This window comes from Ciona robusta, chromosome 4 (genome assembly GCF_009617815.1).
Source record: "Ciona robusta chromosome 4, ASM961781v2".
Taxonomy (NCBI): domain Eukaryota; kingdom Metazoa; phylum Chordata; class Ascidiacea; order Phlebobranchia; family Cionidae; genus Ciona; species Ciona robusta.
In genome coordinates, this window is record NC_143238.1 from 5761041 (window position 1) to 5774613 (window position 13573).

Below are 13573 nucleotides of genomic sequence, written 5' to 3' on the forward strand. Positions count from 1 at the left end.
GACCATTGCACATATTGACCTAGTTAGCAGAACTAAACACGCGAAATATTTGGATACAATTTAGCTGAATTTTCTGCGAAGCCAAAAAGGTGAGTTCGATTTATGTTTTAGTTTTAATCTCTGCCAAAAATTTGACCGCAAATAAATATGTACCATGCCTGAAGAGACTCTGCTACAGTGCATTAAATAGTATATGTAACATTGGATATCGGTGCAAAACAGTCAACTTATTTCCACTACTTGCTTCATATTGTGTTCGCTTTCACTTTCTACAATTCCTCTTTTTTCTCTTCTTTTGCTTCTTCCTTCTCTTCAGGTTTTGCTAGATTAAAACAGGTTTTAAGGTTTTGCAAAAGGTAATTCGATCAAATAGTATATTAGCAAGTTATACACTGTGTGTATATTAGAGTTCAGTGCAGTAAATCAATGTAAAAATGTTTATGTAGGTGCAATGCATTTATATGAATATGGTAAACAAAATCAAGGTAACATTAAAATAAATTGAAATAGATATTGTTAATGGCTACAAAACAACAGAAATAGCAACAAAAATCGGTACATTATATGAAAAATAGTTATGCATTAGTCCAGTGCTTTATAAACTACTGCGGCTATGTTAACATGATTAGTGCTAGTGAAAAAATAAAAAAACACAGTGAATTTTACGATGAGCGAGTTTATAACTCCTGATGTTTCATGTAAGATCTGGCAAGCGAGGTTGCAATGCGATCAGTTTTATCGGAAGCCCACCACATACCAGAGAACAAGATACTTAGAAAAAACAACAATGTCCAACAAATGTTGCCACTTGCAGCCATTGTTCCTATGAGGCAAATGATAAGCGCAACTGATAGCTGCTGAATATCTTGCCAACTAAGTTCAAAGTCTTCTTCGTCATCTGTATTATCATGTGAAGCTACATCACTACGATCATGATGATTTTCATCATGACCAGCATCATTTTTTTCCGGCTTTCTACTGAACTTTTCTTCGTCACTACTTGACTTCTCACCATCTTTGTTCTCTTCGTTCTCGTTACGTTTAGGGACATATCGGGAGTAGATAGCTGGATCTGGTTGGCATTGGTTGGAGACAGGGTCACGACGGAAGAATCGAGCACATTCACATTTGTAATGGCCGGGTGTGTTGACGCACACCTCGTACATTCCAAGGCACACTGCCCCACTCGAGCATTCGTCAATGTCTAAAGTTAGACACACTCCCTTAGACTTTTGAAATTAAACACTTTTAGTGAACATAAATACAAAGAAAACAATGAAAATGGAGCAGGTAAACGTTCAAACTACATGATTTTTCAGGTATTTATATTAGACTTTTTTACAAGGACATGCATCACTTGAATGCACACCACATTTAAATCCTTACACATTTCCAAATTTCTACATTTCTTTAAAAACGCTATTCTACTACTGCTGTGAGAGCAATACTGCATCGTACAATGTAAGCGATGCTACTACTGGTTTAACCTTGACACATATAGGGCATTCTCATGATAGATCCGGGCTTGCAAGAGTAGCAATGTCTGTGAGATGGACCAAAACACTTGTCGCAAACTTTACTACAAACTGAGGAAAACATTTAACATATTTTGACGTTTCTGTTCAAGCAGAAGCAAGGTAAAATAATTTAACATGTATTGTATTGAACAATATGAGGTATATGATGTACATGCATAAACACAGTTACGTTTGCAGTAGTTTAGAAGCACTGGACGCTCACAACGATTAACTTTGAAATAACAACATCAACCAAACACACAACAGCGATGACAAAAAATTGCATAATAGAATAAAAAATCGTTAAAACATATCCTACCTTCACATTTATAAGAACCAGCGGTGTTTGCGCAATATTCTCCATCACCACATAAGTTTTGTTGTTCCACACATTCGTTGATATCAACACATCGCTTCACACCATCAACCTCTTCTTCTTTGAACCCATCACGGCAAGCAATACATTCGGTTGCATTTTCCCCAGTACATGTATCGCATGACGGGTGGCAACCTTTAAAAAAATAAATGTAACTTGTTTAACCTTGCTAATGTAGGAGCAATGACAGTCGTTACACAAGCGATCTGTTTTATTTTTTAGTATGAACCACTGGATTGACCAATAACTGCTATAACTGTTAAGTATCTTGTCAAAGGAGACATATGCCAACAATGGTGATGGAAGCCATGTAAACAATTAAAATATAACAACAACATTGCAGTAAAGCTTTAAAAACTTTTATGTAGTACAGTACTTGTATGTTGTTATATTATTCCTATGCTGCAAATATACACTGTACTTACTTTTACAAAGAATGTAAGTATCATTTGAGTGAATTTCAAAATGATGATCAGCACATTTGTCGCAGACATCACCAGTGTATTCTGAGTCACAGACACACTTTCCAGAACCTTCTCTGTCTCCAGCGCCCTGTAATAAAAACAAACAACATGTTTTATGGTTCACTGTGAAAGGTTATAAACTTTCCAATTGCCACTCACTTCACATTTTCCTCTTCCAAAGCAAATTTCATCGGAATTTCCTTTTGGGCATTCTGCAGAAAAATACATTGGTTACAATTTTACAATAAATCCACACAGTAACTTTCATATACAAAACTGGTACGCAAATTAGAACTTAAAATATAATGACTATATTACATACCACCTTCACACTTGTCTCCAAATTTGTTCTCTGGGCAGCATGCTAGAAAAAAAGGTAATTGTCAAAATATTGAAAATTGAAATACATACAAAACACAGAAATTCAAACATTGCATGACATGGAACTTAACATACCATATTAAAATACATACGAAAGAGCATAAAATTTCGGTCAAAGCTGCAAAGTTTCGTGACATGCAACTTACCATTAACAGTAGTGATACAAAGGTAAGTTCTCAGTGGTTTATCTTCATTTTCACGGCTGTGGAACAAAATATACAATTTAATAATACGTCCAACCAAATCAGTGGTAACATAGTATATGTAATCATAAAATATTCACACTTACAATTTCTTATACCACGTTTCAATTGCTTCTTCTTGCTCTTCTAATAGCTTGTTACACTTAAAATCAGACTTTTCGCAAACTTTTTCCAAGATTTCTATAAGTCGAGTTTCGCTTGTTTTATATTTAAGGTTCTTTTCTTCCCAATCGACGTCTCCACCCTCAAAATTTTTTCCTTCAGTGTTTTCCAATCCCTGTGAAAATAATGAAATGTATTTGGTAAACTGATAATTTTCCTAAACCAAAAAAATGTTTGATTTTTACCATTTCTTAACTTAAATGTTGTATAAAGTAGATACTAAAATTCTGTTGCATAAGAAGGGTTTTTGTTAATTATTTATCCAGACTTTCATAGTCAACAAAACATAATTTTTATTTATCTCTTGGAAAATGATAGCGAAGATCATGTTTTTTAAATATCGAAGGGAAGGGTTCTATAGCAAAGTATTATATTTTACTAAAATTGTTACCTTCATAAAAGCAACAGCAAGTTTTTCACAGACTTCGCAGTCAGTTGCCGCATTTGTGAATGAAAATAGTAGAGTAATGGCAAGAAATGTGTAACAGAGAACACCCATGTTCGCACTTGAGGTAAAAATACTGATAAAATGATTCACCAAAAGGTCTTTTGCACCACTGTACACCACAACGTTATAAAGACTCTATCTACACTGTCACCTTAACCTAGAAAACGGAGAATTCACAGCAAACATAAGATTATTTTTTAATGTTAAATTTTAGACAAAATACTGTAGTTCTATTAAGAAAAAAGTTAAGTTTATGTAGCTATGTTACGTCTTATTGTAGAACAGTTTATTGTTCAGGCTGCTTACGTAAGCTTCTGTTTTTATGCGCTGCTCAAGTAACCGGTAAGTAAGTAATCTCACTCTGATTTACTTTTGCCAATGTTAGCGGCTATATATCAGTGTAGATTGTTTCAAATTATAAATTGCGGACAAAATAGCGTTCTAGTGATTTTTTCGCGTGGATATATTGATTTTTTGACGTCACCATATATACCGGCAAATACAGTCCGCGTGTCCTATTTTTTAACCAATCAGAACTCGACAAATCCAGCTGTTGAAGCACATTACTAGAGTCAAGTGGTTTGTTAGAGCTACTACGTTGCAACGCGGCTGCCATATGTAAAGCTATCATATAAATTATTCAAGTGTTAGCGGCTGGTACTCAAAAATTAATACCAGCAACGTGGCTCTTAGGAAATCGATTATATGTAAGGACCATTTCGCAAGGATTGATAACTTCTGGGTTGTGAAATTGCTCCGGTTAAATCCTTTGCCGCCTAAACCAAACCGTTCGCTCGTTCTCGTCCAAGTAACAACAACGCCGAAAGAAGTTTACCTTGCGATCTTAACGTTAACTAACAATACGAAAAGATACATTTTACATGAATACGTTAAAAGAACATATCATGCGTTTTACTTTGGGCTATCAGTTGTAGAAAATGTACTTCTCTTTCCTTAAAATAAACCAGTTTTGATTGGTAATATTTTGTTTAATTTTGCTGCCAATAGATTTTTTTAAAACAAGCTCACTTTGAACCGTGTCCTATATGCCCGCTAACCCTTCGGTTTATTCCAATACGCATAAATGAAGATCGTCCAAATGTAGTGTACTCAGAAGCGCGTTGTACCGTGCAGATAAGAATCGTGAATGTATCTACACGTCCAGCCCTCATTCCGACTGGATCGATACCCCTGCGCGTCTCATCATTGTACCAAATAAGTGAATCAGGACAAAACGTCTATATGTTTTAATTAAAACCTCCTGTTTGAGGGATTTATACTGCTGTTTTGAAGCATTCACTCTTAACGTGGGAATAAACCATGTTTACGTTCGGCGTATAAGCTTAGTTGTATTCGTTAACCAGACAAAAGTATATTGTCCAAAAATGCAAAATGTGTTTCAGCAAGCACTTTTAAAGTAAATCCCATTATAAGAGTATACTGGTATACACAAGGTGTGATCCATTTCTACGTGCATAGAAACAAAAACGTGACCATTTCTAATAGCCGGCATTAGTATCCTAAAGGCAACGATAAATACAATATTGTTTTCATTAGAATTTTAAAATTTGTTGAAACCGGTTCCCATTATCGTCCTCTGCTTCATCGAAGCGATAAATATTCATAATCTCTTTATCAATATCAGAATAATACACCGTACTGTCTTTCACTTTATAAGTTGGGTACATCCCGACTTCACCCGTACGCCTGGTTCTCCCTCGAAAATAGCCATTCCATAGGTTTGTGTCAGTGTAAATTATATCCCCGATTTTTAGCTCGATTTCGTGGGTCGTGGCGTTTGCTGTGTGTGGATAGATTGCCACTTGAATCCTGTTTGGGTAATCAACTGCACCGTAGCTATAATCGAGCGATGCAACGTCATCAGAGGCATCCAGATGCTCGGCCTGTCGCAGTTCGTACGCTGCAGATGTCACCTGCGTTGTATAAATTTGATAAATGATTTTTTTTTGTTTCTTCGGTTACGGTAACCATGATCATAACAGTTTTCAACGGTAAAGAGGCGGGAAGCAAGAGCATAACGACGGGCGTTCAATTCGTCCATGTATATAAAACAGAAGTACAAGTTTTATTCCATAATAGGAGCCACCGTTACACCCTAAAACCGCATTTGGCACCGATGAAAACTACACCGTGATTCAGAGATTTTATGATAAAACAACAGCAACCCCAGCATATTGTTTTTTTGTGGCTTTTTTAGTGTTACTTTTTTTGTATATTAACGATTATAGAATCTGTTAAATAAAAGCGCACTCACCGAAGATGAAAGTGTTCCGACAATAAAATCACATTTCGATAACAACGCTGTATCAATTATAACTTGTTTCAGTCCCTCCAAAGTCTCACGCTTTTCCAAATCAACCGCCGTTTCCGAAAATTTTCTGTTTCCGATAAATGTATAACCCGGATACCTTTACGATAGGAATTTGAATTATTGCGCCGGGTTTGGTGGTATATAGTAGGGTGGGAAAGACGGGAGGCCTTTAGCACATGATATTTAAATACCCTGATCGTGTTTTTTTTTTTTAAATAACAACTGAATATGGGCGTCGCGAGAATGAGGTTTTATAATTCTCTGTATGCTTTTTGATTACTACCAAATGGAACGAGAAAATCAAATGAAAAGGTGTCCAATATAACTAAGGTGAATAACATAACTATAGCATTTGCTTATATAGTAGGATGGGGGAAGGTGGGACACCTTTTTATTCCATTTTCTCGTCCTATTTGCTTGTAAACAAAGAACATTCAAATAATTATAAAACCGTATCCTTAAGACTCCCACAGACCGTTGTTAATTGTTTAAAACACGATCGGGATTTTTGGATATTATGTGCTAAGGGTGTCCCATCTTCCCCCACAGTACTGTATATAATCTTTTACATGAAAGTTGTTTTTTTAAAGTTACCCGGCTGTTTCTTTCCAGACTTCTGGATCATCTGTAGCCAAGAAAACTCTCCTTTCCACCGTTTCAACTCTGTTTTCCTTCTCCAGTCGCATCTCGTATTTGTCGTACCAGTCAGCGACGTGTTGCATGTATTCTGCTAGTGTGTGCACTTCACTATCTTCGCCAGGTAGATAGATCTTGTCAGTTCGTCGTACGTGGACTCTGATGGTTTAATGCAATATACCGTTAGCATATTTGGCCATCACCATTTCCAAGTAGGTATATTGTATAGTACTATATGGGAGAAGATATAGGACAACATCCAAATACCCTGATCGTGTTTTAAACAATTAACAACAGTCTATGGGAGTCGTGAGGATGCAGTTTTACAATTCTTGAATGTTCTTTGTTTACTATCAAATGGGACGGAAAAATAGAATAAAAAGGTTTGCCATCGTCTCCTCCCTTATATACATATTAGTGTAAATAGTATTGACCCGTTGCTTTTTTGATGTGAACTTTGTTGGTCTATTGATACACGGACCGCAGTTCGGTTAAATGTACCATAACTCAGGAAGTGTGGGGTTACGAACAACAATGCCTAGAACATCACTGATAGACTAATGAACCATTGGCCCGAACGATAATGTTACGAATATATTACCAAATTGATTAACCTACCCGACAATCGGCTTCGTAAAATCGACACGTGTGGCGAGTGCTTCGTTTATTTCATTTTTCATTCCTTCAGTTGGCATTTGCAGATACTTGAGCAACTGGCCGGTCCACCACGCCTTTGGGTTGCCATGGAAACTTGCTACACGCGACCAATACTCATCGGTTACACCTGGAGGTTTAAAACCCACAGCCGTTGGAATAAATTCAATCTTCATGAAAACTTTCTTGTGCTCAGTTATGTTGCGGGACAAATTCTCTGCGCAAGGTAAGCTGTTGTTTACCGGTTAAACAAGCAACCAATACATTCCTTTATATAAGTAGCGTGGGGAAAGATGGGACACCTTTAGCACACAATATCTTCATATCCTGATCGTGTTTTAAACAATTAACAACAGTCTATGGGAATCGTGTGAATGCGGTTTTAAAGTTCTTTGAAAATGTTTTGTTTACTACCAAATGAGATGTGAAAATGGAATGAAAAGGTGTCCCATCTTTTCCCACCCTACTATATGTACAGTCCGGCATAATGGCTATAGGGCGCTTGTATATATAACCCATCAGACAAATTGCCCGAAGTAAATAAAACAAAACACGCGTGTTATAAAGACGCCGTGGAACCAGGATAAATAAGTTACTTTCATGCACCCTTGCGTTGTATATAGATTAAATATGTTTAACTGAAATACCATTTCTGCTACAGTACCATAACCACACGAATTTATAAGCAATAAATCAAGAGTTTATACCATTTCGCGGTGCGCATTGTGTTAATTGACACAAGACTTCCGTCCATCCTTTCAGGTTAGTTGGCGGGGGACATGAACTTGTTTCTTCTATTGGGAACTCCCCTTCTTTTATATCGGTGGAATAAATGGAGTTCGAAAATCCAGCGACCAGTGTCAAGTTATTGACCATACTTTGCTCCAAACACCCCGCTAGGTGGCGGAAGGCACAACCATACCCGCACTCGGTAAGTGGGACATAGAATTGCGGTGCTTCGTCGCAATTTTTCGGATACTGCGCAAAATATAAAAGTTTTTACTCCGGGTGTATGTTTTTATTCCCGTTCAGTGGTGCTGTTCATTAGCATATGGCATATTAGGTCTCGATTCGTTAAACACCCGTATACATTTAGTCTACCTGCAAGTCGACTATTTTGGTAATTAATTCCTTTTCCGTTTCTTTAGCAACTTTTTCCTGCCACGGTCGATCAAAAGCAACCAAGTCTTCCGCGTCAATCATGAGGGAACTGTGGACAGAAAACAGTTATTTATATGTTGGTTAGAGAACTGTTGGCAACCTTCTAGTTGGTTGGGACGAATATAAACTGTGAAGATTAATTAGTAATGCACAGGAGGTCGGTTTAAAGAAACGTTCGCAAACTTAAGTTTGGTTGAGAAGAATAGCTATATAGTAGAGTGGGGGAAGATGGGACACCTTTGACTCATAATAACTAAATATCCTGATCGTGTTTTAAACAGTTAACGACGGTCTATGGGAGCCGTGAGGATAAAGTTTTACAAAAAATCGTTAAATGTTTGTTTACTACCAAATTAGAGGAAAAAATAGATTGAAAAGGTGTCCCATCTTCCCCTACCCTACTATACATTATACGCCACTGGATTAGAGACATTCTTAGCCATCAAAATATGCAGCGTAAATTAATGCATTGACATACTATACCAGCACTATATTCAATTGCATATTGACTTGTTGTTCCTATAACGTATGAAGCATATGATCGGTTTCAATTACAGTATTACGCCTTCAATGGGGTGCATGTGATTACGTTACCAACTTACTGGTGTCTTAGCTTTAATTGCTTTAATGTTTCCTGTACACGATCAGTGATATCTTCATCGTCTTTCAGACCGTTCAAGCCATGTAAAGTTGCTCTCCACATTTCTGTGATTTGATTCTTAATTCTCCTCAACAGTAATACCCGGTTTCTCATTTCTTCGGTAACTTCAAAGTCCGGTGATGTACTCGTTTCTATAAATTTATTTATTATAAGTTAAAGCTAAACGCAAGTAGAAGTGGACAAATAATCACTGAGACCTAAATACGACTTACAGGCAGTTATGAGCCTATGAGTTTAAGCTTTTAATCATTTGCTTCGTCGTTGACGTGATATTAGCGAAACAATCTATGTTACACAAGACCAAAAATGATTCTATTTGAGCAAATTAATACAATATAAAATGTAGTTTTAATCTCTCGCCTGTATCTTTTTGTTCGTTTTGATCATTATCCACGTGTTGTACGACACATGATTTTGGCTCTGATACTCTAAAATAAAATTAAACATTATTTTTAAATTAATTACAGATCTAACGCATATATGCGTACAGTACTTTGCAAACCTTTGCGCTAGCATCCACGTCAAAATACAGAAGGTCACCGTACCAGTCACACAATATGTGATCAACAACCTGTCGCTTATTCTCCTCTTAACTTTTTCTTTTGCCATCGGTTTGCTTATGGATTTCACTACGAAAGTTTAATCTATTTAGAAACTGATCCCTGTAGTGATGCTGTTACTCTAAAAGCGAATTTCGTTACAAGGCTGTATAGTAGGCCTATAGGCTTGCAGGAAGCCATCCTAATGTGCTAGGTTTCCCGCTTACATCCCATCCCGGAACATATGGCAACCAACTACGTTTGCAATCGGCAAGATTCCAAGCTGTTGCTTCCGATATTTATTTAAAGATTTTTTCATCAACATAAAAGCAAAAGTACGTAAAGTTTGCGCTAAATACTTTAGGCTTATTGCAAATTTACTCAACATTTTATACCAACACACGCCGGACCCGCAACAACAATATAAAACGGCGTATGCAATATGTATCTTCGAAATGCTTTAATTTAGAGCTGATAAATAAGCTCATGGAACGCAGAAAGAAACATTCTACAAAGATTTGGGATTTTACGTACTCCCCGAATAAAGTCGTGAAAAACTTTGATTTCAATTAAAACAACGGTTCGGTTAAAGTTGTTGAACCGTGAAAATTCTAGCATGGATCGTTCTGGAAGCATGAGTTTAAATTTCTAAGATTGAGAGGGTAAGTTTTGCAGTGCAAGGTGTTGGTTGTTTAAGTTTTCTGTGGAAATGTTATTGTTTGTAAGCATGGGTATCATTTGTATTATTTTTTTGCCCAAAACCGCATCAAATTTTCTTAGTATTTGATTATATTGTGTTTGTGTTTAAGACAAAACTTTGTTATAATACTGCTCAAAGTGCGCCGGTCAGGTACCGTGAGTTTTTATTTTAATTGGTGTTTTTTTTTTAGTTTTTGTATTTAGTTTATTTAAATTAGCTTGCTGCAAAAATGGCACCTATGAAAATGGCCAGACGGCCCACCGGCAAGAAGGCTCAGTTCCAAGACAAGGAAAAGCCGACTCAGATCCGTGAGAGCAATATTCAAGCTGCTAAAGCCGTTGCTGACTCTGTTAGAACCAGTTTGGGACCAAAAGGCATGGATAAAATGATCCAGGACGAAAAGGGTGATGTTACAATTACTAATGATGGAGCTACTATTCTCAAGCAGATGAAAGTGCTTCACCCAGCCGCCAGAATGTTGGTTGAATTGTCTAAAGCCCAGGATGTAGAAGCAGGAGATGGCACAACTTCAGTTGTTGTTATTGCTGGAAGTCTTTTAAATGCTGCATCGAAACTTCTTGGCAGAGGTATCCACCCCACTGTCATTTCAGACGCATTTCAGAAATGTTCAGCAAAAGCTGTAGAAGTTTTAACCAACATGGCAAAGCCAATAGAGCTTAGTGACAGATCTCTTTTGCTAACAAGTGCAAACACTTCTTTGAATTCAAAGGTTGTTTCACAGTATGCTGGCATTCTGGGACCAATGTCTGTTGATGCAGTGCTGAAGGTAAACACTTAATACTAATAAACTACAGTTTTAGTTAATTTTTTATATATATAATATATATATATATATATTTAAATTTAAATATTGTTTTTTTTCAGGTTATTGATTTATTTTTGTTTCTTTCAGGTTATTGATTTATTTTTATTTCTTTCAGGTTGTTGATTCTTCAAACCCAAACAACGTTGATCTTCGCAATATTCGTGTGATTCCAAAGCTAGGTGGTACTGTGGAAGACACAGAAATGATTGATGGACTGATCTTGAGTCAGAAGACCGCATCCGGAGCTGGAGGCGGACTTCGTCGCGTGGAGAAAGCTAAAATTGGACTCATTCAATTCTGTCTATCTCCCCCCAAGACAGATATGGAGAATCAAGTTATTTTGTCTGATTACACTCAAATGGATCGCGTTCTTCGTGAAGAACGGCAGTATACTCTCAATCTGGTAAAGCAGATCAAGAAGGCTGGATGCAATGTTCTGTTCATCCAGAAATCGATCCTTCGTGATGCTCTCAGTGATCTTGCTCTTCATTTTCTTAACAAGATGAAGATTCTTGTAGTAAAAGATGTAGAGAGGGAAGATATTGAGTTTGTGTGTAAGAGCACCGGCTGCAAACCTATTGCAAGTATTGATCACTTCACATCTGAGATGTTGGCTTCAGCTGAATTGGTTGAAGAAGTCAATGTTGGAACTGGAAGAATTGTGAAGGTTTGTCATTGCTTTTATTTACTCAAACCAATGCCATACATTTTTATATCCACCAACTCTCGGAACACATGTTAGCCAGTTTTTAGAAAGAACTGAACTCAAACAAAACCTGTTTGGGGCAACTTTAGTTAAAATAATGTCAATTAAAGTTTACACCCAAATAAACTTATAGATTTACCTTCAGACAAAATCACATAAAGGCTTTGGGCAAAGTTTATTCATTAGTTGCATGGTGATTTTTAAAAACCTAATATTTCTGTATGTTTATAGGTAACTGGTTGCAGTGCCGCCAGTAACACAGTTTCAATCCTTGTTCGTGGGTCAAACAAACTTGTTCTTCATGAAGCTGAACGTTCAATCCATGATGCTCTATGCGTCATCAGATGTTTGGTAAAGAAGAGGTTTATCATTGCAGGAGGTGGGGCACCTGAGACAGAACTTGCTGTGCAGCTGCTTCAATATGCACAGACACTTAGTGGGATGGAGGCTTATTGCTTCCAGGTAAGTATTAGTTTATTTATCCTAAAAAATATGTTTTAGAACAAATTATTGCTTCCAGAAGAGTATTAATAATCGTGAAAGGAAATGGTGTCGAAAATTGTCGTTTAGGCCTTTGGCAGTAATAAAACTGTTTATCTATATATATATATATTTATGTTTTTACCTTTTTTTAACTCCTCACAAATCTATCTTTTATTGATATTTCATATAATGTACTGAACATATTAATCATGTTTCAGGCTTATGCTGAAGCTCTAGAGGTTGTCCCTTACACTCTGTCTGAGAATGCTGGTCTTAACCCAATTGCTACAGTTACTGAGTTACGTAATCGTCATGCTAACGGTGACAGCGGATGTGGAATCAATGTAAGAAGAGGAGGAATCTCTGACATGGCTCAGGAGAATGTTCTCCAACCTCTTCTGGTCTCCACCAGCGCTATAGAGCTCGCTACGGAGACGGTCCGCAGCATCCTGAAGATTGATGACATCGTCAATACACGAGGCCATTGAAAAGTGAAACAGTCGCATTAGCATGGAGTAACCAAGTTTGTTTTTTGTAGCATGAACTGGTCGTTACGTAAATCAAGTTCAATAAAACTTTATATAAAAGCAAAAAGAAGGAAAATTGTTTAGCCGGACAATGTAATATATTGCATTATTTCACATTCGAATACAGCCCATTGTTGTTTTCTGTTTATGTAACACAATTGTCTGAACCCACACATGTATTATTAGAATTTGTTTATTTTTTGTATGAGGTAGGGCTTCTAGTATTATAGCGTTCTTGTGGAATGTGTGACTCTGTTGAAGTTTGGTGGCTATAATTGGCAAATTGGGTATTACTGAAGAATCTGTCGGTACGTTAAAGATTAGGCTAATGGGAAGTGTTGGCCATGGTAGTTAGGAATCACTAGGTTCAGGTTTAGTGGGTAGCAGATAACGTAGTGAAAGGATTCTATACTAGCACCAAGTGTTCTATGCTGCGGATTGGGAAATGGAGACAGGTAGGCAGTTAATTGTTAATCATTTTAAACTAGAAGCTCTATGGGGGGTGGGTGATGTTGTTGAATACCTTTTCCTGATCTTAAGAGTGCAAAATAGTTACCAATAATACATAACATGTATTACCCGACAGTGTGAGATAAAAGCGATATTGTCGAGAAAATTTGTTAATATTATTCGCAAAAATATTAAATACGTTCGTTACTGCGCTTCTAACTAACGCTAAAACGATTTTAACGGACACTCATTAATATGATGGAGCGAAAATGGCGGTACTAAATATGTAAAATACCTTGTCCAAAACAAAAAATTCTCCCCACAGTTGTGTGGTAACCGCCCCCAAA

The 13573-nt window shown here is 36.9% G+C and overlaps 3 protein-coding genes across 6 annotated transcripts; 1 reads left to right on the top strand and 2 right to left on the bottom strand.

The window, feature by feature from the left end:
* Positions 1 to 360: 360 nt before the first annotated feature.
* On the bottom strand, positions 361 to 3731 carry LOC149737058 (cysteine-rich with EGF-like domain protein 2-A). Of its 3 annotated transcripts, none has more exons than XM_089875973.1 (9): positions 3495 to 3731; positions 3028 to 3218; positions 2885 to 2940; positions 2683 to 2721; positions 2517 to 2569; positions 2319 to 2445; positions 1837 to 2028; positions 1488 to 1586; positions 361 to 1204 (listed from the first exon to the last, which is right to left on the bottom strand). In XM_089875973.1, the coding sequence occupies exons 1-9, from the start codon at positions 3600 to 3602 to the stop codon at positions 678 to 680; spliced, it is 1392 nt and encodes a 463-aa protein (XP_089732099.1). In that variant the 5' UTR covers positions 3603 to 3731; the 3' UTR covers positions 361 to 677. The 3 variants fall into 3 exon arrangements, with proteins under 3 accessions (XP_089732099.1, XP_089732098.1, XP_089732100.1); XM_089875972.1 differs by having other exon boundaries at positions 2680 to 2721; XM_089875974.1 differs by lacking the exon at positions 1488 to 1586 and having other exon boundaries at positions 2680 to 2721; positions 3495 to 3730.
* Positions 3732 to 4880: 1149 nt separating this feature from the next.
* On the bottom strand, positions 4881 to 9734 carry LOC149737059 (alpha-(1,6)-fucosyltransferase-like). 2 transcript variants are annotated; one of them, XM_089875964.1, is made up of 9 exons: positions 9498 to 9734; positions 9356 to 9423; positions 8937 to 9126; positions 8275 to 8383; positions 7881 to 8151; positions 7138 to 7390; positions 6478 to 6678; positions 5827 to 5980; positions 4881 to 5485 (listed from the first exon to the last, which is right to left on the bottom strand). In XM_089875964.1, the coding sequence occupies exons 1-9, from the start codon at positions 9602 to 9604 to the stop codon at positions 5105 to 5107; spliced, it is 1734 nt and encodes a 577-aa protein (XP_089732090.1). In that variant the 5' UTR covers positions 9605 to 9734; the 3' UTR covers positions 4881 to 5104. The 2 variants fall into 2 exon arrangements, with proteins under 2 accessions (XP_089732090.1, XP_089732089.1); XM_089875963.1 differs by having other exon boundaries at positions 9489 to 9734.
* A 439-nt stretch (positions 9735 to 10173) lies between these two features.
* LOC149737060 (T-complex protein 1 subunit delta-like) lies at positions 10174 to 12964 on the top strand. The gene is made up of 5 exons (XM_089875967.1): positions 10174 to 10196; positions 10425 to 11021; positions 11176 to 11727; positions 11998 to 12228; positions 12468 to 12964. The coding sequence occupies exons 2-5, from the start codon at positions 10464 to 10466 to the stop codon at positions 12735 to 12737; spliced, it is 1611 nt and encodes a 536-aa protein (XP_089732093.1). The 5' UTR covers positions 10174 to 10196; positions 10425 to 10463; the 3' UTR covers positions 12738 to 12964.
* The last annotated feature ends 609 nt before the right edge of the window (positions 12965 to 13573 follow it).